Source organism: Protopterus annectens, chromosome 1.part2 (genome assembly GCF_019279795.1).
Source record: "Protopterus annectens isolate FY-2018-M chromosome 1.part2, PAN1.0, whole genome shotgun sequence".
NCBI classification, from domain to species: Eukaryota; Metazoa; Chordata; order Ceratodontiformes; family Protopteridae; genus Protopterus; species Protopterus annectens.
The window spans coordinates 886,565,168-886,591,727 of NC_056727.1; the positions used below are offsets into that span (position 1 = coordinate 886,565,168).

At 39.3% G+C, this 26,560-nt stretch overlaps 1 protein-coding gene across 2 annotated transcripts in view; it reads right to left on the reverse strand.

Annotated features, from left to right (window-relative positions):
- Positions 1 to 7,475: 7,475 nt before the first annotated feature.
- Positions 7,476 to 26,560, reverse strand: part of KIAA0319L (KIAA0319 like) — a 1,767,873-nt gene continuing 1,748,788 nt past the window's right edge. Inside the window, exons 21-22 of one of the 2 annotated variants that reach the window (XM_044059468.1) lie at positions 19,863 to 19,905; positions 10,408 to 10,496 (exon numbers count right to left, since the gene is read on the reverse strand). In XM_044059468.1, the coding sequence (XP_043915403.1) occupies position 10,496; positions 19,863 to 19,905 (44 nt within the window). In that variant the 3' untranslated portion in view covers positions 10,408 to 10,495. Of the gene's footprint in view, positions 10,497 to 19,862; positions 19,906 to 26,560 lie in introns of both variants that reach the window. The other variant, XM_044059462.1, reaches the window with a different exon arrangement.

Below are 26,560 nucleotides of genomic sequence, written 5' to 3' on the forward strand. Positions count from 1 at the left end.
AAAAGCCAGGGACAGAAAAGTCAAAATATACCTGGTTATGTCAGTCTGGTAATTCACAGCCCAGAAGGTCAAGGTAGCAGCGGTATACACCTTCTTACCCAACCTTTCCATGGTTCTGCTCTCCTTGTCGGCAAGCAGCAGCTTTGTAGAAGGCAAAAGCTTAGATGATTTATCAGAAGAAACAGAAATAACAGAAGGGTCAGCAAAGGGACACCTGTAAAGGAATTTGCAATCATCGGGCACATTACAAAACCTATCAGTTTTTTTAGGAGCTGGGAGTCAAGAGCCTGAGAAGCTGCAGAAAAGGTGTCCAATAAGGCAGCAAGAACAGGAGGGACAGCAGATGGCTTGGGAGACTCCATTTGAAGGCGTTCATAATACTTCTGCTTGGCGTTCATAATACTTCTGCTTGATATCAGAGACCTGAGTACAGTCCCACTTAAACTCTATTCATACAGGAAACTGCATCTCCAAACGAAATCACCTCAAAAAGGAGACTCAGGACTGAGAGAGTAACTTTCCTCAGAACCATAGTCCAAGGGAGAGAAAATCTGGAAGAATAGGTGAAGGAGTCTTCAACAGAATTCACTTCCTTATCAGACAAAAACCTGCTCCCTAGGTATCTTAAGAAGTGTAGAAGACCAAGGGAAGCAGGAACAGAGACACCCTTAAAGGGCTTCAAAGACATAAGGGCATTAAAAAAAAACCTTGTGTGAAATTTTGCAATTCATGGTGGGGAACCTTAGGAGCAGGAGAAACATGCTAAGTTTTCTGCTTCTTTTTCCAAGGGGATATCTGCCTTAAAAATCTTGGGTGGTTTGGACCACTGGCTACATACAATAAGCATAGTAAAAATCTCCTCCTTAACAAGCATTTGCGGGAGACCCCTAGGCCCTCCATTAATAATCAGACATGGTTCCCCCTGAACAACTGAAACGGACATCTGTAGAGCTTCCAGGGGCATGTGAGAAGCTGGATCCATGCCAGCCTCTGAAATGGTCGTGGCAGAGGAATCCAACTGAAAAAGAAGGCGGTACTCCAGGCTTTCACCAGCCTCAAAGACAGACGTCCAGTGGACGTACAGCCGAAGAATATAACCAAGCTTTCTTGGTCTTCCTCTTCACGAATGGCTGACCCTCGGGCCAGGACAATTCCGTCACAATACCTTGAGTCAACAATTTAAGATGTTAGTTCTCTAGGTAAATAGCTAAAAAGGAGAGACAATTACACAGAGTTCTGGAATAAATGCCTGACAAATAGGACAAGACATATGGTTGTGAGAAGCACCCAAGCAAAATAAACACTGCATGTGATGGTACTTATGATGAATCTGTCTCCCACACTGGCATTTCACCTTTCTGGATGACATGAAACCAACAACCACAAATAAAAGATAAGAAGAAAACCTCCAAAGGGCACTTGGCTGAAAAACAGCTTGGTAACCAGCAGACAAACAAATGTTCAGAATGATGATTGAAGATGATGTTCAGACTGGTGGCAAAGAACTTCCGAGAATGGTACGTCTATGTATCACCTTTATACCCTACACACTGCACGGGGGGCATACATGTGACATACGATGTCCCTACTACAACCTAAGGCTTTGGCATACTGAGTGGACATCAGACTACCCTTGGCAGGGGATCCATACTTTAAGGAATATTGCAACAGTGACGCGGAAGGATATTTATACCTATGACTGGTAAATATAATTTCCAGTAATTACAGTGATTTCATTATAACTTTTCATCTGTATCTGTATCAATATCCACTGAAAATTAAAACAGATTCTAGGTACAAAACACTCAATAATGGAAGCTGGCAATATAAATAAGAGCAGAAATACATCTTGTAGTGAACCGATTCTATGGCCTTCATTATTAAATTCAGTGAAATGTCATGATTTATTAATTCTCAGTAAAAAAAATACGATTTGTCAGTATTTTACCTGGAAAAAATGAAAATCAGTGTCCCAGTGTACAGGTGCATATTGCTATATCCTAAACTTAGACCTACGCTGGGTTGAACAAGAGAGCAAAATCAAATTCAGTTCTATTTGAGAAAAGGCATTATTCACTCTCTCAAATTTTACAGCCAGAAGACGACAAAATGGAAACTGGGGTGTGTTCCTATTTTTTTTGGGAAAAATAATTTGACTGTGGGAAAAATACAGCCTCCCTCTAGGACGGAAAATTTAACAGCTTCTTCCAAAAATAAGAAGTCAGCTTCTTGTTTATTCACTACAAAGCTGCTCCATTAGCAGATTTAGTTTCCCACCATCCTGTTGTGCATGTTCAACAAGGTAGATCTTCCCCTAGGATCTACACCAGGAAACACACAATTCTCGTGTAATATTTCTTCTTGATATATGATGTTTCTGAGATTGTAAAAATGCAAACTATCTTGATATATGATGTTTTGATATTGTAAAAATGCATACTGTTTTGTGGTGTTAGTTTTTGATTTGTAAAAAGTGCATTCCAAGTTGTGATAATCTGTGCATCTCAAATCTACTTGTACAGTATTTTTCTGCGGAGCTTTTCTCCCAGGGCCTCCATTGAAAACGGGCCTCTGGCCCAGTTGGACATTCTCGGTCAACAAAAATGTAATAAATAAATAAATAAAATATCCAATATTTGTTTAGAAGAATATGTCTGTTTTAGTTTGTACTTATTTAACAAGCATCAATGATAAAAGACCCACAATAGCCACTGAAGTGAATGACTTCATATCCCTGTCAGACCAGTGGGTCTACAATTCCAAGGATCCACTGATGGTCCATCCTTGAGCAGAGGGATGACCACTGCAGTTTTCCATTTGGATGGCACAAAACCTGTGTGAAGGCTACTATTGAATAGTGACACCAGTGGCCCTGATAGGTCATATTTCAAGCTATTTAGGTGGCATCATGGAATACTATCAAGGCCCATCAAAGCTGTATTCTTGGCCTGAAACAGCACTTCTAAAACCTGCTGCCTACTGATAGTTGGAAGCTGGGGGATGGGGGGGAGTAAAGTTGGAGCTGAATTTGTCAGCCAGACATTTTGCTATATATTTATATATATATATATATATATATATATATATATATATATATATATCTATATAAAATGTGTGTGTACTGGGCTAATGGCCCTGGAGCCTTTACAAGCCTAGCCCACAGAAGTGCCCTGGCATCGTGCAGCCCGACGTTAGTTCCAAGTGCATCTATCAATTTTTTTTTACATTGGAAACACTGCCAATGGCCAATGATTCTGCAGTCACAAGAAATGAAGAAGGGCACATAAGTACTACTACTATAGGAGCACTGTAACACCTATGTGGCTACCTTTGTCAGAGCAAAAATCACATTAACTTTTGTAGAAATAAAGAAAGCAATGGAAATAATGGCTAGGCTAGCACTTCAGCAGGTAAGAAAGCTCATATGTAATGACTTTACTATTTTACAGACCCTCCCTAAATATCCACTATTGCCTTTTGTAATGTTTTACTTCATTATAACTTTGTAACTGATGTAAATTACCCCAATTTATGCAAAGGCCTAGCAAAATGATTATTCATTTCTATACTGCTACACTGACAACTGGCAGAGTTTGGGTTCAGTCACTCCAAAATGTATAAGCTTGTGCTAATTACCTCATACTCTGCATGTTACACAGTTCACAAAGTCAGCAAATTATTGTACTTAAGTTAAAGAATAAAATATTGAACTCCAAGTGGCTATGCATGTAAATGGTTGCTAATGTGGCATGGTTTCAGGTTTTAGTTATACAGAAAGTATACAGAAAAGATATATCATGAAAACTGCATTGTCAGGTTTGCAGTCCAAAACATATTTGAAATCCAAACTGTTTTATTACATTACAGCATATCTATATATATATATATATATATATATATATATATATATATATATATATATATATATACACATGTGTGTGTGTGTGTGTATGTGTGTATTGTTAAATGCATACAGTTTAGAATACTAAAATCATAAGAAATCATGCACTCTACATTTTCAATTTTATCCCTAGGGAAACCTCCCCTCAGCATACTGGAAATTTGTGTCCACTCAATATTTCAAAATGTGTAATGTCCAAGTCAGCATGATCAGCTTCTTGCACCTTACATACCCCCTGGATGTAACAGCCAGAAATAAGATTACATACCGCTTCATTTTGCAGTTCTTATCATGTGGATGACAAAGGGACACAATGGATCTACCTTTGACAACAAACATACAAGTACATAATAGTTTATTTGGCATAAAGAGATTAAGCCTTGACTATGGCAATGATAACCTGGGTTTGAACAGTAGGAAATATATAATTATAGGACAGAGTGAGTAAATGATCAACACTGTCTCACCCACCCTGGGTGGACAGCAGGTAGTCCATTCTGAATGAATGGGAGGGGTCTAGAAAACCTCAAAGACTATGGGTAAAATGCTCAGCAATTTCCAACCTGTTCATGCATGTGTGTGAACCAGTGAAGAAGCATTGCAAGCTATGGAATATCTGTCACCAGGGGGAAAACCCTGACCCTTTCACAACTGCTACCCAAATGATACTCAACTCTGACTCCAACCTAGACATTAAGATGAAGTTACCAAAAAGCATTTACATCTGTAAGGTGGAAACCTCTCCTATACGATGATGAGAGATGATAAGCCCATGCAGGAAAAGGGGAACATATGGGTCACTTAACTGCCAAGGTGGTCTGGGAGAATATAAGCTATTAAAAAAGACCCAAAGAAACCAGCATTAATGCTTGTCCAAAGGCACAGGAATCAGAAATTAAAAAGCAGTATGCATATGGATATCTTCGTTTCAGAGGAATGTGTGCAGAAGAGGAGTGGACATAGTGGTTGCCAACTTACTGTGCTCCTTTGGGAACAAGAGGAGGAACAAGACAGCAGCCATGTTCTCCTCAGGAAGCAAGGTAAGCTAGGCCAGTGTGTTAAATGAATGGAAAGGGCAGGAAAGAGATATCTACAACTGTTAACATCTGCTAGTCTGCTACCTCAGCAATGGTAGCATTAAAAAAATTACAGGAGTAAATGAATGGAAACAGCAAAGAAATATCAACAACTGTTAACATCTGTTAGTCTGCTACCTCAGTAATGGTGGCTTAAGACAATCACAGGAGTAAATGAATGGAAAGGGCAGCAAAGAGATATCAACAACTGTCAACATCTGCTACCTCAGTAATGGTGGAGTTACGAAAATCACAGGAGTTGCAGTAAGAAGGCCATCCCCCCATCCACCACCATCACTGTACAACTGAACCACTGCCATGAATGAAATTTAACAATGCCCACTTTGACTGGACAACAAAAAAGCCATATAGAAAAGCAACAGCTTGCTTCATGTCAGCATCATGGTACAACAAATACCTCAAGAATGCTCCAGGACTGGTACATCAGAGGACAACACACCTGGGAAGAAAATGCAGATGCACTCTGACATAACACAGAATTACAATTCTGTAAAAAAAAAAAAAAAAAAAAATGAACAAAAAACAGACCAAGACTAAAAACACACCTGTTTAATATTCTTTATTTTGCAGTGTAAGAATTTCAAAGCAAAATTTTTCAGACTTGATAAAACTTCACATCTGAAATAACCAAATTATTCTATAAAAATATACGACCATGCTGGAAATGCTCCAGAGTGCAAATATAAACAGAACACACTTCACTATTTCCTAAAAGTACAGCTGTGAAGTATGTCTCTGACTCAGACTAGGTGTATTGGAAACCATTTCTGAAATGAAAATGTACTTCAGAAAAGGACCACTTCAAAAGGTTTTTTTTGAGTTTTAAATTCTACAGCTTAATGATAGAATACTACCTACGAAAGCTGTTTTAATTTTGTACAAACCACAGAATGCATCAACTCTGGCTGAACATCAACAGTTTGCTATCATTTCCTGAAAGTACTCTACTGTTAAGTCATTGACAGATGCCATCTTGGTTACCTGTCAACATCCGCAGTGTTGCAGTTTGCTATAATTTCCTGAAAGTACTCTATTGTCAAGTTAAGTCATTAACAGATGTCATCTTGGTTACCTGTCAACATCCGCGGTGGTGCAGTGGTAGCATTCTTGCCTCACAGCAAGAGGTTCTCCCATTCGATTCTCGGCTGGAGTGCGGGGAGTGCCTTCTGTGTGGAGTCTACATGTCCTCCCCACGGTTGGGTGGGCGTTCAAAAGACATGCGTAAATGGGCATGCCTTTCGTTGAAGGTTGAACGTCGAGCTGGCACCTCGGCATTCGTGAAAATCTACTGCCAATCATTAGCGGACCGGAGTTCCGCTATTGGGACCCCTAACCGGGAAAAGCCGAAAGACAACAACAACATCTTGGTTACCTGTCAAATGTCTTCAGAGACTAAATAATAATGATCTATATACACTTCACAAGGGCTGGAATGCTGTCCTTGTCTAGTTATCTCCCAACTTCCAGGTAAAGGTCAAACATACAGATTGATTAAAACCTTTGTAAACCAACCAAAAAAAATGTGATCATTGTACTCTCAGGATGGGAATCACGGGAAGGACAGCTACAAATTAAAGAAGCCAGCACAATGCCTGATGAGCAGAACATTTAACATGTTACACTTACAGTTAGAAAGAGCATTCCTTTAAACATGGTGACTTTAAAATCCTTTAAAGCAGCAAGTCTTCTAAAAAAGTGGACAATCTCACTATGTAGAGTCCACAGCCTAGGACTATGATTCGAGTCCATACAGCCCAAGAAGGCGCAGTTTCTGAAAGCAATGGGATAGGCCGATTAGCAAAGGGCTGTGCTTCATTAAAGAGTTGCAAAAAAAAAATCTACCTGAAAAAGAGGTACTGGAACCATGAAACTCCTTGTTGCACATAGTAGCAGAAAAAACTTTGATAAAAACTGTAAAATGTAAAACCGAGCTGTGACATGGGGGGGTTGTAGTGGGAGGGGTAACTACTGAGACAGCTAGCAACAGTCTCAATGGAACCCAGAGGACGCATGGTCTCTTTCAACTGTTCAAACATTCCTTTGGTAACCTTGCAGCGGCTACTTTGTTATGCAATTCACAACCTGCTAAAGGAATTATAGGTATTCTTGGGCTGAGGGGTGTAGAAAATGTACCCGTATCCAGGTGATACACAAAACCGCCTTCAATGGATTTGTATAGTTACCTAAAAGTGGGCAGTATACTGATTGATTAAAATCTGTGCCTTACAATTAGCAGGTTATACAAGCACTGAAATAAAAAGGTAACAGATGGGTAGAGATAACGAACCCTATTTTTAAACAGTAAGACAAACAGGAATTTAATGCTCAGCATTTTAAAGGCAAATGTGGAGAAGATGCCTGCCTCAATGTCTTACCATGAGGCTACAACTGCCACAGTTTTATTACACATTTTCAGTGGCTCACATTCATAAAAAACATAACAAAACTCAGAAATAAGCAGCAAAAGTCACAGGACATTCAGTAAAAAAATGTTATTTTATCTTTCACAGTAGTAGCACAAACAATACAATAAATTAGACATCTTTCCTTTAGAGGTCTGAAAAAAAATAACCAAATCAGTAGTCTGAAATGTTTCAAGGTAAATGCAAAGTATACAGTACACATCGCAAGGTCTTTTTTTTTTTTTTGCAGTTTCAGCTTTCAACTACAACAGGAGTTATTAATTGTAAAAAGTAGTCAAATACTAAGTAAAATGTGGGTGTGGCCTTTCGCAGACAACCTTTCCACCCACCTTTTCACCTAGAAAACCCCTGTACCCATTCTAAAAAAAATGACATTTCCAAGACGTGATATGTTGGTAATCAACAACTTAATGGGAATGGTTAAAATAAAGGCTATGTGACAAATCTACAGTGGTGAAAACGGTAAAAAATGAATTACCCAGCTCTGCAGAAGGTAAGCCAGAAGAGGATTTGACTCACTGAAAAGCTTTTGGGACTTTACACTGTATTTGTGTCAAACAAATGAGGAGCTCAAAGGTAAATTACTGATGAGAATTATACCCCCATTCTTGATCAGGTGACATGTCACAGGTGGGTTTTTTTTTTAACACCAGGCTCAGTAAATGGTTGCAGATTGCCTGAAATAATGAAATATTCTACTAAAATGTTTAGGCCACAATGTACATTATATCCCTCCCATGTTTAATTAGGGGCTTGACATACCAAATATTAATTAAGGGTCCCAGAAGAATGTCAGGACTAAAGTAGTGATGGCAGTGTGTCTATACCAGACATGTTAAAGTATAATAACCTGTATCTTTTTACTGCAGTACTCGGCACAAAATCTATAGGTCAGGAAAATGTTGATAGATAATTACTAGTTATGCAGTCAGGGAGACCACTCATAAACCTAGCAGAATGTCACAACTGCCACAGAGCACTGCCTGGTTAAATGACAAATAGAGGCTGAGGGAATCAAACTCTGGACTACAGGAAGCACCCCAGTAAATGCTCATAACCATAATCCTCTGCACTAACTGCTAGAATTCTCTTTGGTTAATAAAATACCCTACTTTACTGGGAAAACTGCTAACCCAACCACATGAATACCACCATCTTGTTTTTTCCTGGCCATGGCAAACTTTATGGCCACTGGTTACACTTAATGAAGTTCTAGGATCAAAGAGCCTATCCCACAAAAATAATGTAGTCTGATGAACCTAGCTTTGGGCCTAGAACTCTGAGTACAAGTTATCCAGCAGTAAAGAAACATAAAACGCAACCAAATAAATAGGGTATATCTATTTTATTTCATTTTGATCTGGTATGGTTTTGCCTCACAGCAAAAGATTCTCTGGTTTGATTCTCAACTAGGGTGCTTCTATGTGGAGTCTGCATGTCCTCCCTATGTTTGCATGGGTTTTCTCTGGGTGCTTAGTTTCCTCCCATAATCCAAAGGCATACAGTAGGGGGGTTGGACACTCTAAATTGGCTATAGGTGCGAGCATGCACATGTGAGTGGTATGGAAGAATAACCACAGCAGGGTTAGCCATCCCGGCAGCGTGCATCTTGGCTTTAGATGATTGTCACAGCTGAAGTGACACCCTGACACCATATGGAAAATGGGAAAAAGGGGTTATGGGTGGACAGTTTTTCCACAAAAGTCTGTTTTCAGAAAGCCCGACTTTTGCTTACTTTTTGGGTCAGTCTGTCTAAAGAGGCCAGGAGGTCCATGGAAATGTAAAACTGTGTGACATAACTTTTTCAAACTACTTCACTAATTACGAAGATATTTTGTCTTTTCAATACAGCCAAGTAACAGAAGCCAGTTAATGGCCTCAGAGTGCTCAAGTGCTTAGTATGCTCTCTAATCCCTGGTCAAGTAATAAATATGATGGTAACTACACAACAAATAGATAAAGCAATCTGGGTAAAGTATTTTGAACTTCTCAGTTTTGTCAACCACTGTGATAGTCAGCTAGAATATATGGAATGAACAGATCAAAGACCTTATATACTTTCAACTTCTTAGTGGTTTTCCCAGTAAAATATTCCAGTGTAATCATTTCACCAAAATAATTAGCAAAACAGAATTGTATAATGCTGCTCAAACTAAGGAGCATACCAAGGAAAGAAAAGATGAACAGAGAGTAATTTGTACTGCAGCTAGCAGCAATCTACATTGGTCTTTCTTTTTACTCAGCAGAAAAGAGATACAGTAATATTTCCTTTTGATCAAATGCGTAAAGTTTACAAGTGAACAAAAGGAACTTTTTCAGAAGACTCAGCAGCCTTCTTCTGTAACGATAATGCTTCCAAGTGAAGTCTTTGAAACAACAAACTATCAACACTCATTACTAACTGCAAAATAATTTGTGCACTGCACTCTGACTGCTGTATTTAAAATGCATAATGACAATAAAGATAACCATTCCCAAGCAGTAAACAAAATGAATCCAAATATTCAGCCCAAATATTCAGGTGCAGCAGCAGGTGCAAACACTCCACATATCAGTAAGGCTGTGAGGGTGTTATACAGGTATAACAAAAAAAAAAAAAGATTGGAAGAGCTCAGATGAGCCAAGTCTTAGTATCAAGTCTGCCATTTTCCAGTGTTAAAATTTCACAGTATAAGTATTCTCATTGCCTCTCCCTTTAGCAGTACTTTTACACCTTCTCGGAAATGAAGATGTCTAGCAAATCCCTTGCCATTCCCACGAGTCACATCCAGAACATACTTGATATGAAAATGGGATTCAGCACATATTCCCCTGCCTGGTGAGAGAAGAGGAAGGACAGACTCCTATCCTTTATTTGGGGAAACAAGTCTGCTGCTGAAAAGTTATGCTATAAGACTTCCTCTCTTGTTTTTTTCAATTTTTGCTGTGCCTGTCCATTGCACATAGAACCATTCTGGTGGCGTAGCAGTTTACCCTTTTCTCGATCTGGCCATGTAAAAATTGCTTCATCACTGTCTGCCTCAGATTCAGAGTGCATTAGGCTAGTGTTCTGAACGGGAGCCTTCTGACGGAGTCCTGTGGAAAAATAAAGCAGTGATTTCTTTACTGTAAGTACCAAGTTATGTATTCTGTAAATTATACAACACAGCGAACTAATTATGCGCTCATTTACATCCAAGTAAGAACACTCACAAAATGCTTTTTGATTATTTGATTATTATTACTTACATTTGGCACTGTTTCTTTTCTTGTAACTACAACTAGCTAGCACTGAACCCACTCAACTTTTTTTTTGCAAAACTATACATAGTACCTTGGTAAACATCGTACCATAGAGTCCGGAGGCTTCTATTTTACAATAAAAAAAAATCCAAATCTCAGTTGGACTACACCATCACCATTATGTTACTTAACAGCTTTAAAAAAATTGCTTCTTCCAGAGTTTGCACATAGATCATTTTAATGACAGTCAGTACTAAGCACAGAAGCTGTGTGGAGTTTTGGATTAAGATCTTGATTAATTAATATTCAGGTGTATGATCAAGTCAAGCCAGACAGAATGATAGCTGGTTTCTAGACAAGGAGGAGATAAGCATGAAGTTTAGACTTGCCCACAACATTCAGCGCTGATGCCTACTGCTTGAATTGCTTCTGGTGCATTCTGACATGAAAAGCACTGAAAATGTTGTCAGAAATATCTATGCATTTTCAATGTTTTTCTTTATCATTTTACCATCACTAAACATTTGTTCATGCTAAGGCAACACCATGCAGGACAGCAGATGTATCAGTCATCCTTATCATCACAGTTTTAGCTGGGTTATTAGCCTTATGTGGAGGGCAGATGTGACACATTTTCACAAACAGTTGCCACTGGAGGACATGGGTTGAAGCAAACAGTACAGCCAACCACAGATCGTAGAGCCAAATCCAGGTGATAAAAATTTCAAAGCAAGACAAACAGCATGTGTAACTCCACTCCAGATTTTATTAGCAGAATGCTTTATGAGGTCTGTCTCTGAAACTTACCTGGTTCAAACTGACAAATCAAAAAAATATATACATCTCTTTCTGCACAGACTACCATAATGCAATAAAAACGACACCAGCCCTCATCAATATGTCCTGTCATGAGTAGATTCGATCAATACAGAAGGTGTCACAGCTTCAAAGAATAAATGAAGACAGGGTAGAGAGGGGGTATCACTACTGTGAGATCAAGGCTGACTAATCTAACATTATTATTTAAAATCCGCGTTTGCGCGGCTTTGCGCGATTGTGTGCATAGCGCAGCTCTGGTTAAACAGGCTTAAACTATTCCTGGTTCCGGCAAGTCTGCACTTCAATTTTTCCCTTAAGAAAGCTCTACTTTCAACAAAATCAGTCTATTCGCTTTATCATAAGCCTAGCACTTGCTCCTAAAACCTTTCTTTTAAGTGAAGCACCCTTAAACTAACGTAAGCACTACATCCACCTACAACCCGTGCTAATACCCACTTCCCTTCAAAGTCCTCTCTCTGACCCAGTTACACATCACCCCCTTATACTATTCTGGCATGTCGAGTGGTATATTACTGACGTCCTCTCCAGTTCAGCTGATTAATATGGGAATCCTGAGACAATGTTACAATTGTCTCATGTACACAGACAACCCTCTCCTCCTCCCAACAAATACAAACACGTGAGAGATGCAACTATATAGCCAAACTGGAGGCTGAACTCTCTCAACACAGGACTAGCAAGACCAGACAGGAGGAGAAGTTAACCACACATAAAACAAACCCAGTCTCACATAAACCAACCACAACTGCAAACCAAACACATAATAACACAAAGACATACTTGGAGGCTCTAATAAACAACTTACCGAAACACAAGAGACTCCCAAAGCAGACATCCAAGAAAACACCACCTCAAAACTCTGCACATGCAACACATAGTACACACAGTCAGTGTGCCAAACAATCACAGCCCTTAAGGCAACATGCCTGATACACTAGTAATAGGTGACTCTATAGTCAGACACACTGACGTCCCACTTACCAGGCTGAACAAAGAGAGGGTAACGGTGAACTGCCTGTCAGGAGCTAGGATCCGCCACATAACACAAGTACTCGGGTCACTCCAAAGCAAGTACAAATATGACTCCGTCATTGTCCATGCCGGCGTGAATGACCTGAGACGTACCTCCTTGGACTACATGAAAAGAGACATAGAGGAGCTCTCTGATTATGTAGCCCAGGCCGGTATGACCCTGACCCTGAGCAGCATCTTGCCCTCACCAAGAATGATGCCACAATACAAAGACAAGATGATCAGATTTAACAATTGGCTCAATTACTGGCGTCATTCTAGGGAGATCTACTGTCTGTCTGCTTGGGATGACATGCTGGACAAGCCACGGGGCTTCGCAAGGAATGGCTTGCACCTGTCACCACTGGGCTTCCGGATATTGGCTAAGGCTCTTGCCACCCCCATAGTGTCTTTTTTAGGCAAGGCTCAAAAGACAAACCCACCACCTAAGAAAACAATAAAGGAAAAAAACTAAGGGTAATGCTGCTCAACGCCAGAAGTCTAAATCTCAAGATGCAGGTTCTCGAAGCACTCCTCAGTATGGAGAGCATTGATGTCTGTGCAGTAGCTGAAACCTGGTTCAAGGATCCTGAGAGCACCCCAGCCCTACCAGGTTATACCTCGTTATCATGCATTTTGGCCCCAAAACCTGGGCCAAACCACAAAAGGAGGGGGAGTGTCCATATTCATTAAAGACACCCACACCTCCAGGTTAGTGGCAATGCACGAAGCATCGGAGACCATCCATGTGCAACTAACCGTAGGCAAAACTGCTATACAACTTGTAGCATGCTACAGACCACCCTCGCAATCTCAGGAACTCCATTCAGCCTTCCTGAAGACACTGGAGGATATGAATGTCTCACCAAATACCATCATATTGGGAGACTTCAACTACCCAAACATAGACTGGGTGCATTACTCAAGCCCCAACACCCTAGCCCAAAGGTTCCTGGAATTCATCAACTCAAATGCGATGGAAAAACTAGCCACCTCCCCCACAAGGGGAAATAATATACTTGACCTGATCATCACAAACATGGGGACAAAATGCTCAACACCGGAAGTATACCCCTCACTAGTGAGATCAGACCATAAACCAATAACCCTAGATATTCATATCCCACCTCCACCCCCAGCACAAAAGACCACAGTGAGAAACTTCTCAAAAGCCAACTTTACACTCCTTAGGACTGAAATGGTATCCTTCAAGCCCCCTGGGCCAGTGGAAACCACATCCCACACTGCTGAATCCTTCACAAATGCTTTCTACGGGCATCTCCAAGAATGCATGGATCATGCAATCCCAAATAAAACCAAGACCCTTTCCACCAAAGGCAGGCATCCTATCTGGTGGACCCCAGCCATAAACAAACTATATAACAAGAGAAGGAAGCTACTGCAAGACAGAGCAAAATCCCATAAAGGGAAGGCATCCCTGATCAGCACTAGCAAAAAACTACGTTTGCTAATAAAATCATCAAAGGCCAACTTCGAGAGAAAAATCGCTAAGGACACTAAAGATAATCACAAGGCCTTCTTCAGTTATGTTAGAAACCTGGGCGGAAACCCTCAGATATGCGCAGAGTTAGTTCATAACGGCAAAAAATACATTGAACCCACAGACATTGCCAACATACTGGCAGACAGGTTCAGTGCAAATTTCTCCCCTCCCTCTCCCCCAAAAGACAAAATAAATATCTCAGCTGAATGCAACCTCCCTGAAATCTCAGATGTCCAGGTGAGAGCTGCCCTCAACAAAGCTAAAAATACAGCATCCATGGGACCTGACGGTGTCCCGGGTTGCATGCTACGTGAACTCCTAGAGGAGCTAAACCTGCACATAAGAACGCTGTTTAATCTTAGCCTTGCTACAGGATACGTCCCTTAACACTGGCGTACAGCTACAGTGGTCCCACTCCACAAAGGTGGCACCTCTACAGACCCTGGAAACTACCGCCCCATAAGCTTGACCAGCCTGGTCTGCAAAGCTATGGAAAGGATCATTATGGAACTCATAAACAAAGACATCGGGGACCTACAGACAATTGACCCTACCCAGTTTGGCTTTGTAAAAGGCAGATCCTGTCTTTTAAACCTGGTGGACTTTTTTGAAACAGTCACTAGAGCCATTGATGAAGGCAAAGCATTCATACAGCCTACCTGGATCTGGCAAAAGCCTTCGACACAATACCCCACTCAGGCATCATAGACAAGCTCAACTGCTTAAATGTAAACCCATTTGTCACAAGATGGGTTGCAAACTGGCTAAAGGACAGAACCCACAAAGTCGGAATAGCTGGAGCTATGTCAGACTCTAAGCCAGTCACAAGTGGAGTCCCACAGGGCTTTGTCTTGGGACCCCTCTTGTTCGGCATTTATTTCTCAGATGTGCAGGCAAACATAGGGGGGTTGTGGCTGACAAAGTTCGCAGACGACTGCAAACTAGGTGCCATAGTCAACACACCATCTGACACATGCAACCTCCAGAAGGGCCTCACAGAAACAGATGACTGGTGCCAGAGCCATGGCCTTAAACTAAATGCCAAAAAATGTATAGTCATCCCCTTTAGAAAAAACAAAGTACCCACAAATTACCACATAGGTGGTAATCCATTAAGTACAGAAAAAGTAATCAGAGACCTGGGGACCCAAGTTGACAGTGACCTCTCATTTGACACCCACATCGCCAAAGTGGTTAGAAAGAACTTCTACCTTGTCCACCTTATCATGAAGGGATTCACATCCAGATCAAAGGATGTCATTGTACCCATATATTCCTCCCTTATCAGGCCTATGACTGAGTACAATGCCCCATTTGGTATGTACCTCTCCCGGCACCTGCAGCAGCTGGAGAGAACCCAAAAGTACCTTACCAAGAGGATCAAGGGTCTCCAGCATATGTCATATGCTGCCAGACTGAAAAAGCTCCAGCTCTATTCAGTAGCATACCGCCTGCTCAGAGGTGATCTGTGCCTTACGTACAAGGCCATGTCCAATTCAGAATTAATGGACATGCTCCACCTCAAAAAATCCAAATCCATCAGAGCCATGAGAGCTAAAGATCTAAACCTCAACACAAATATGAATAGGACATGCTGGAGGGACAGATTCATAACCCAGAGGCTTCCCGCACTCTGGAACAGGATACCTGTCCATGTTAGGCAGAGCCCCTCACTGACTCTCTTCAAGAGAAATCTGGACGAATGGATGGGTGATCGTAGGTTTACCCCGGGGTCATCTCTGTGTCATTGCTAGATAGAGGCACAGTAAACTAAATTTAATTTAAATTGTACACTTTTGCATCATTACATGGGGAGGCGAAAGCCACATACACTTTGGCTAGGCTTATAAATGCCCTAGGGCAGATAGCCTAGTACTATACTATGAAACTACTAGAAACTATTATCCTAAGTATTTATACAGTTGTACTATAATGTGCTATCATCCTTATTTTTACAACTTCAAATTAAAAATATTTGAGGAGATTAACACACCTATTAATCCAAAACCCAAGTGAAGACCCCTGCTAAAATCCCTTGGATGACTGCTATCGCAAAACCATCTACAGACATTGAAAGTCAATCCAATTTGTAGACCACATTCCAGAACACTGGTAGTCATCAAAATTCCATGGGGAAAAAATCAAAACAGGCAGCAGCTCTCCCAATGGAATGAGTCCCTAATGGGTAAATTATTAGGTTTACCTAAAGAATCATAACAAAACCCTATAACTAGGAATTCAGTTTGAAAAACTTTACCGGCAGCAGTATAAGTAATAGTTAAAATCCATCAAGGGAACAGAAAGGCCAAGGGCTCAAAGGAAGGACTTATGGGGATTTTCTCAACTACTGTTGATAAGTGAGTATCAACTCACTTATTGTGAAGAAAAGAGATTCATTACTAGAGCCAAACACAGGCGCAGAAACATCCTGAAAATACAAACATGCAACCTTCATTTATTTCAGAAATGTTTAATTTCCTTGTTGAATGAGGACATAAGTGGCACATCATGACAGTCTTGCTCCTAAAAACAAAACCTAGGAGGTGCCTTCTTACTCAAAGGGTTAACCTTTCCAAGAAAAAGAGATAGCGACTTCTCAGGACTGTATAGCACCCCAATGGTAAAATAATGGAGGTGCAGTGTAGCTACTGGAAACCGAGAACAGCAGCCAATTCTAGTCTTAAACCTGGGCTCAAGGCTCCTTGCCTTTTCTCTTCTATGATGCATCTTGGGATCTCTGGATGATCTTTAAAATCACTCTTTGGGCTAAAGACGATCAAACACTGCTTAAACGTTAAGTATTGATGAACGCCCAAAGTCTCTTTTGTCAATGTCTGAGTCCCAAGTTTCAAACACTGACAGTAATGATTGAAAACACTGATCTAATTCCAGACAAAGAAATACTATACTCATGGTAATCTATGCTACATACATGCACACACACACACACACACACACACACACACACACACACACACACACACACACACGTAAATACTTAGGAAAAATGCTAATACACACATTATTTATTAACCAGGGTAGGGCACTGATCTCATCAGACCACTTTCAGGATCTACTGGGGGTTTACAATATATTTCACATTATACATTTGCGATGACAAAAAACAAATGTATACTGTTGGCCCAATGGCGCAGAGACAGGAAGTATGTCTGCACATGTGTTACTGGCAACTTGAATTTGGAAACAAATCTGGGCTACTACTAAGGTGACCAAGAGGGATACGATGAAGCAGCTGATGGACAACACTGCTAGCCCAGGGACGGAGTGTAGGCAAACCAAATGCTTTTGTATCCTCTGGTAGAAGCCAGAAGCCTCATATGTTATCTCAGGTTAATACAGGGGGCAGTGATGATGCCCTGATGTTACTGCATTAGCCACTCCAACAGCTAAGGTAAATGTCCAGCCATTGCAAGAAAAACAGGGTTTGCTGCACCCCACTGGATTCTTTACTCTACAGGCCAAGTAGATAGCACAGATGTCAACTCCCTGAGGAGGCAGGAGGTCCACCCAGCAAAAGGTTACAAATGGGGTGCTGGACATTATGACATAAGCAAGAAAGGCTGGAAGGAACAGACAGACACTGCATGAGGTTGGAGGAGAGGTGAATTAAAAAAAAGAAAAAGACACATACTGTGCCACTCTCCAGGCCAAGTAGAACCACATACAAGAAGTACACACTAAGCATACACTTAAACTGTCCATCATCCTGGACTCTCAGTCAAGTGGATGAACCATAGAGCTCTCCTGTGCAAGCTCCTTCTTAGTGTCCACTGCCACCACCACAGCATTTACCGGGGATCTCTTGGTCCAGTAGGTCCCATCTGTAGGGGCACTCAAGATCTTGTCCGGGGATTTGGGGATTGGCTCAACTGTGTCCAGCTCCTTCCACGCCCGAGATGGAGACATCCTTGGGGGCTGACCAGGCGGAACCTTTCCCTTCCTCCAAATCACTATCTTCCATGAGGGACTCTGGTGTCATTTGTTTTATTTTCTTCAATAAAGTCCAGAATTGGTTTTATTGAATTTGGCCTGAATAGGTGCATTTTTTACTGTGGAGTGGCTCATCATTTTGTCTTGTTTGGCATCTTTGAGTTTTGCAACTTTAAGAAGAGAAAGGATATGACAATTAGAGAAAATACAACACTTAGCCTAACAGCAGCTAAGAGCAATGGATCATGATGCAGACATGAAGCACAGCAAACAATATCTGAATGGAGGACAGAGATAGGGGCATTATGGGTAGGGGAGGAGCTTGGAGCTCTGATCAGATGCTGGATATGCTGCTGAGTCGGTTCCATGCCAGATCCGAAAACCCATAGGTTGAAGACCAGATGAAGAAAACAACTTCAGATCTGAGGTTAGCCATGCTAAGACATGTTATAGCCAGTGCTTCTACTTGACACTAATTGCTGTCGTTTCTTCGTTTATCTTTATTCCCCTTTTTAGATGTGAAAAACAAATTGTATGTTTTTAGAAAAAAACTTTTAGCCTTAAGAAAAAGTGCAACTAGCTATCTTTATTTAAATAAAACTATATTATACACTGTTCTAGTAAATGCCCTTAAGTATTTAGTTACTATAAAAGCTACCAATTGTATGTTTTCAGGAAGGTTGGGCCTGGTGATCTGTGTTTTACCTTTGTGTCTTTTTATCAGGAATGTTTGCCTTGGAAGTCTTAGCCTCTGGATGGAAATGCCTGGCTTCTACTTCATGGCACGTGACATCCTTCCCTACCAGTATAGTGACTCTCCCATCCTCCCCTTCAGGAACTGCGAAACATGCTTCACAGACAGCAGCCTGGAACTAAGCATCTCATATGCAAGTTGAACCCTTCTTGTTGCGCACAGGACATGACAGCCTATAAAGATGTTTCTTCATAAGCCTCAGGTAAAACAGATGGACAATTCGGGTTAGCAAAAGTGCCTCAAAGAGGCTTATATCCTTAAGATAATCCTAGGCATCGAATACCTGAGCCACATCACCCATGTTCCTTTCTGCATTCTCTTTGAAAATTTTCTCTATAGGGTAGAGGTCAGGGGGTGAAGATGAGCAAGAGAACAACATCATGTACTACGTGAAGGTCTTGACTGACTTCCTGCTGTAGTAGTAATGTTGGGAATACTGCCTACTTCTAAGGGTTTTCTGGGTGAATCTCTGGCAGGACTCAATAGACCATAACTTCACATTCAGGTCCTAGACAAAACTACATAATGGTTATGAAAGTCTTTGTGAGGAATTTGTCTAACTCAATAGCATCTATCCTCCTTAGAGCCTGACAAATATCTGACACAAGCAAACAAGAACTATGATCTTACTAGAAAGTATCCACATAAGAGCAACTAGAAAAAAAAACAGATAAGGATGGTTCCAAATGAGGTACTAAGCTATACTGAGCTCCAGAGCAGGCTGAACCATCCCAAACTACATATGTCAGCTTTGTGATTCATGCACTGTGAATTACAGCAAGAAAGATCTAATATGGTGTGTAATGGTGGCTGATTTACTTTGAACACATCCTGCTTTCCCAGAGTAGAAAGCATCTACCATACTTTGGGGACGAAGGATTTTGAGTTCTGGAAGATGGACTGGATGTCCCAGGAGTTAGGACTACTGCAACAATGATCAAAATGAAGAACGTTTTTCAGCAAAATATAAATGGTCAAATTTTAAATATTGACTGTAACCTTAACGTTCTAGGGATGATAGCAGACAATTTAAATTTTAATTAGTGTGCATGTGTCAGAATCAGAAAAGCATGTTTTGTAGCCCAGCTAATTCTACAAGGCATGTTGAACCACTCAGTGGGGTACACTACATCACTTTATATCTCAGAATCTGACTTACTATTGAATACTGTGCTGCTTTCTGTAGACTCCAAACAAGTCATCTGAAACAAATTGAATAGATAAAAAAAAAATCAATGTATTACCAGAAAATCACCGAGTTGAAAATCTTGCACTACTCAAACATGTGTCAGGAAATTTTTGTCATATGTTGTTTTCTACAGGTTACTTAGAAGTGACTCCTTCCTTGGTTAAAAGACAATGTCTGAGCCAGTTCTAGTTGAAAGTCTGTAAGTGGAATGCACTGCTGCAAGCATAATAATACATTATACAATTCCTGCAAAGATTAGTTAATACGTTTCCCTGTGCAATTATAAGTCAGTCATTACCTTCCTTCAAAAATAAATATAGTCATATATACATACGTGTAACAACACAGGGTTACTGCAGTCAACTTGCCTGAAGTCCAGTAGGACCACTGAATGCACAGCAGTAGAGCCACAAGAGCCATGCTTTTTTTAAACAATTAAGTTTTAACAATACAAGACTCACACTCAGAAATACATTAAAGAAATTGTGTGTAAAAAAAAAAAAAAAAAAAGAAATACTTATACAAATAAGTATAACAACAACTAGAGTATTTAAATCAGTGACTAATAAATTAACAATCAGCTTAAAAAAAAACAATTTACAATACCCTTAGGAATTGTGTAGGTTGCCTTCTAGTAAAGTTTTTAAATTCAACCACAGATTATAAGAATAAGATGTTCTAATTGTTCTAGATTTAATAGTCACCATTTCTAGTTGACACAGTTCAGCAAGAACACTCTTGAATTCTATAAATGAAGGAGAAGATTCAGATTTCCAATTTCTGGTTATGTTTTTTCTAGCAACTGTCAAAATAGACCATAAAAGGGATACTTAATTCTTCTGACACATTTAGGAATTGGAGTGTTAAATAAACTCAAAGATTTAGGTAAAACAAATGTATCAGGGAACAGGATTTGAAGAAAACTATTAATATTATTCCAATATTGTTCCAAAGCTATACAATCATAGAACATATGTGACCAATCTGCTTTGGTCTCTAATTTACATTTCCAGCACAATATATTTTCTTCATTGATCAATTCTAGTTTATGGGGTGTATAAAATACTCTGTTGAGAAATTTCCATGAGTACAATCTCCATTTAAGTGAGGGTGTAGCTTGGATGATTCCAGAATTATTTTCTTATCATCAGAAGGTGGGTTATTATTAGTTGAGACAAAGTAAGTGCAATAGTTATCTGATATACAGTTTGTTTCCTTGTTGATTGTTCTATAAATTCTTGAAAGCTTACACTCATTTAATGCATCTTTATGAGTGAAGATGGTTAAAAAGTTTATTATTTTGGGTAGTGGTGTTCTTGAGTTAAGTGAAATATAATTGATTTTATCTGTCATGAATTGTCTATATGTTTGGAGCTGTAACCATAAATTTTTGTTTAGATTGTATTTTACTGTTAGGCATACTAAAGAGGAGCTGTAACCATAAATTTTTGTTTAGATTGTATTTTATTGTTAGGCATACTAAAGAGGTTAATTTATCTCCTTCCAAAAACTGATGCCAAAAAATAAATAAGATTCTTGTCCTTAAACAGAATAATGTCAGAAAAATGAAAGGTTGAAATAAGATCTTTTGTGTAGGCAATAGGGAACATCATAACATTCCAATCTTTGTAATTTAAATTTTTAAAAATAATATTTTGAAAATCCTTTAATAGATTTTTTATGTAGTAAAGACAATGATGGAGCCATGGTTTGATCCTCAGCTTCAATGGCCTAAGTGCACCCCATAATGACTGAAAAGGTAAAATGTGGGCATTCAGAAACCACATACACAATTTTTGGTGAAACCTTGGTTTGGTGGTGGTGGTGTTTCTTGGATTGCCTTATCAAAATAAATCCATATTTATGGTTATTTAAGGTAGTTTTAATACTACATATGAACATGATAAATTGAAAGAACTTAAAAATGAATGTAGTGGTGACTAAACCAAACGAGGGGGGTGCTGTTGTCATAATGAACTTTATCTGGTATAACAATGAGGTTACATCCCATCTTGGGGATCTTAGATATGACAGAAGACATCTTACAAAATTCAGGAATTTTTGGCCTATTGGGTTGATTTGGGTGTAATATCTACTGCTTTGGTTAACAAATTATTGACGTATTACCCTAAAAGTCAGTACTTTTATATTCTGCTTAAATTACATACATCACTAACCAATCTACATGACCATACTATTGTTTCTGGGAGGGGCTCATGAACAGAACCACTCTCTGATTTTTTTTGGAAGTTTCTTTAAAACCACCACTATTCTGAAGAATGATAGAAGAGGCAGGCACATAAGGTTGGGTAAACATAAAAAAAGTTTTCAGATCACTTAATATGGGAGATAGGTGTTCTTTATGGGGTTGTGTGCTATGTTGCCGCTGTAATGTATATCAAGGAGTTTTAAAAACAAAATCTTTTTACATAGACAACAAAGAAAAATGATTTGAAATATTTGCTTTGATGACCTGTACTACCGGTTGGATAATATATTTAGCACAGTGTGCATGCTGTGCTTTTTATGTTGGCCAAACATCTTGCCCTTTCAGAACACACATTAGTCAACATCTAAGTGACATTAGATGTAAGAGATCCATAAGTGCACTGTACAGGCACACCATTAAAAATCTAGCATCTTTGTTTCAATTACAGGTATTGACAAATGTGCTAAACACCAGATGCATGACTCTGAGTTATATGATATTTTAGATTCAAGAGAATGTAGAAGGATTATTAATACTGGCACCCTTTTCTCCTCAAGGCTCAATGATATGAAGTAACTTAAGCCTGATTTCAATAAATGAAAAGAATGTTTTTAATTTTTTGTTTTGTTTTTGAGTTTATAAGAAACATGCACTGAATAGATAAATGATTCAGTAGAACCTTATACTTCTGTTCTGTCAGCATTCCTATAATTTTGATTTGAATATATGCTGATATTGTGGATTTATTTTCATTTAGTGCCCCCTTGCTTACAAACACACACACACACACACACACACACACACACACACACACACACACACACAGACAGACACACACACACAGACACACACACATTTAAGCCTTTTCTTCTTCACTAGCTAACCAAGAAGAACTAATCACGATCTACACAGACATCCCTTCACCAAAGTCACTAAATCACATAAATACGCGCTTAAAAATGCAGCCGCTGATCGGAAAAAGAAGCACCAAATGAAGTGTAGGTTAGAGGCATACAACTACTGTCCCATTCAGACCTTATTAAGAACACGCAATTGAGGACAATGTGGTTTCAGCGTACTAGAAGCATTAACGAAAACTTCGGAAAATACCTTAAAACAATGAGTGTTTTTTATATCTATTGCTAACCAACTTATACTAAAACCAATTTGTTGCTAAATGGGTTACCAATAACAAATAAAATACATACTTTACATTTTACCATCCCCCTAGCTTCTGACTCGAGAATACAGACGCCAATTTTACAAACAAAACCGAACGGAGAACAAAAATGTTAAAAACCAGCACAACTACATAAATAATAAGCTAAAAAAATCGGCCGCAATATTACAAATTAAAAGCAGCATGCCACACTTACAAGCATTAAGTCTACTAATGTGCACTGAAAAAAGGAAAAAAATATCATGGCTAGGAATGCATGGACTGTAAAATTACATTTATATACACTAAGAAGACTTACCTTAACTATGAATTATCCCAACGCTCGAGAAGATGCAGACAATACAAACTTTTAGGAAGTCCTTCACACGAAATGGAGCCGACAGGATTCACTTCGATAGAAAAGAAGTTCCACACAGCAGCTAATCCATTTTATTAGGGTAATAGTGGGCTGGCCAAGGCAGCGATGACATCACAATGTGGGAGGATCATAAGGGCTTCTATAGAGCATGAAAATAAGGCAGTGTTTACGTCACTTTGGGGGAGGAAATGTCCCGGGATCTACTCGAGGAGCTATGGCAGATGTCACATCATTATTTACGAGCCGGCTAGACGTTTTTCATTTTGGTTTGAAAACGGTAACTAAAATAGTACGGAGAGTTAGGAGGCTGAGCTGTAAAACAGTTTAGAGCATTTTATTTTAAAGCTGCAGTTATTTTTTTTTTGCCTGTAGCACATAAGGGGGACTTAAGGAGACAGCAGATATAGCTATTGGATTTGATATCCCATTGTTTTCCTTTAACTGTTTTGATGTCTAGCCACACTATACATTGTATTTTTGGCTTCGTACACATACCCTGCCCAGAAAATCTAAAACCTGTATATAAAGTTTTAGGTCTCTGATAAACTGATTTACATGAGTCTGCCAATAAACAATACAAAGGAGAGGAGAGAGTGAAAAAAATGAAGGGGAAGATTCAATTAAGTTATGATATTCCATGCTTCACTCTCTTGACCAGTAAGTCAGTAAAATACAGTCTAAAGCTATCATAGATATGGATCGATGTGGTTTTGCGGAATGGAAACAAACATTTGTCAATGTTAAAAGAACAATGATTCATAAGGAATAAAAGTTTTTCGGCTTTTCCAGGTTAGGGGTTGCCACAGTGGAACTCCGGTCCGCTCATGATTGGCAGTGGATTTTACGGTGCCGAGTTGCCAGCCCGACGCCCAATCTTCAACGAAGTCACCCCCATTCACGCTCGCACTTACCTGCATGTCTTTAACATTACTTGACCATGGGGAGGACATGCAGACTCCACAGTGAAGGCGCTCCAGCCGAGAATCGAACGGGAGAACCTATTGCTGTGAGGCGACAACGCTAACTGCTGCTAAGGAATCTGAATATAAAAAATGCAATTATTATTAATTAGTTTAGATGAAGAGAACATTTTTGATGAGGTTTGCAGGGAATTCATAAGCAGTGCAATTGAACTGTTAATGAGAATTTGTAATGAGCATGAGGCAAAAATCAAGGTAACATGCAGATTTTTTGACAGGTTGAGTGAGGCTAGAGGGACCAGGCAGTGATGTTCTCTTTTCCCTCAATTGTTTGCAATGTACTTGTAACTCTAGCTAAAAAGGTAACGGAATTGCAAATACAAAGATATAACTGGTGCAACTGACAGTTCACAATCAAGAAACGTTAGTTCTGTCTGTGGATGATATTTGAGAAATCCTGAACATGATATCAGGGTGCTGTGAGACATTTTAAGGACAGTTTCAAGTGTTTTCAGAATACAAGATAAATGCAGGTAAAGCAAAGGCTGTAAGTATAAATTATGTGCTTAACCATGACTTAGTTCAACAATAGCCATAATTTATAGGGACAAGAAAAGATAAAGTATTTAGGTGCATGAATTAAAAAAGATTCTGTTGTAGCAGCTAAGGATATTAGAAAGAGACAAAGCAGAACATTATTAAAAAAAAATAAGTGATTGGAAACTAAGGGCCTTGGACACAGATAAAGGTACAGGCAGTGAAAATGTTATTAGTTCCTTTGATCCTGTGTACATGCCAAGCATATGTTTATCAGCTAGAGGAAAAAGTAGTGGATTCAATAACGATTTGAAGGAATTCATTTGGGAAGGAGAAAGAGCAAGAGAAAAGTAGAAAAAATGTACGCTTCCTAAAGAACAGGGTAGATTAGGACTACATGATCTAAAGTGATACTTTTAAATCTATGCAATATATATATATATATATATATATATATATATATATATATATATATATATATATATATATATATATATGTATATATATCTCATGCAAGCAAAGGGATATATCTCAAACTGAAAAAAGATGATTATGGAACAGGGAGGGATGTAGAGAAATTACAGTTTTTGAAGCAAGCCCTTAAAGAAAATAGGGTACTTGCGTATTATTACAACCAGATTTCTAACCAATAATACGCAAGTACTCATGTGCTGTTCACGTGGCGACAAAATTATTTCACAAGATTGTATCAGTTGCAAAGTGTATAACTATTTAAAATGTACCCAGATTTTTAGCCTCTTGTCCTCCTGTTATTTTAGGTTTTCGCCACACTTAATGCAATACCATGTTGACACGAATGTGTGTCATCATTACTTAACTGCCAAAGGTTCCCATTCAGTTACGGCTGAAAGGTGAATGTAAAAGGTAGAATTTGTAGTGTCTGTTTTCAGTTTGTGACATGCACCGATCATATTCCCGCAGTCAGACTTTAAATGGCCTGTTGCACATAACTGCTGGTTTTCTTCCAACTGGGACTGATTGATCCAATGTACCCAATTCAGACTTGTGTGTCATTGCCATAGCACATATACATACCTGTCAACTGTCTACATTTGCACACAATGTCCAGCTTCTTGACACACATTTTTTGTATGGCCCTCATAAAATGTGTGACTGTCTACCAAGTCAGGGAGATGATCTGAGGATGGAAGTCAGTAACTAATGACATACTTACGCCATATGTGTAGCAGCAGCCAGGTTAATTTTACTTCTCAGTAAGTGTTGTCAGCAAAGGACAGTCCCCAGTAAGAGGAATTTAGCCATTATGCCCATTTCTCCTTCACAACCAATGTAATACAAAAGTAATTTGGAGTTTATACACCCCTTTTTACTTTCACATAAATTTGTTCTGCGATGACATTATGAATTACACCAGGTTAGAAATCTGGTTGCGATAATACACAAGTACCTAAAATAGCAATAATTATACAGAGCAGTACATTT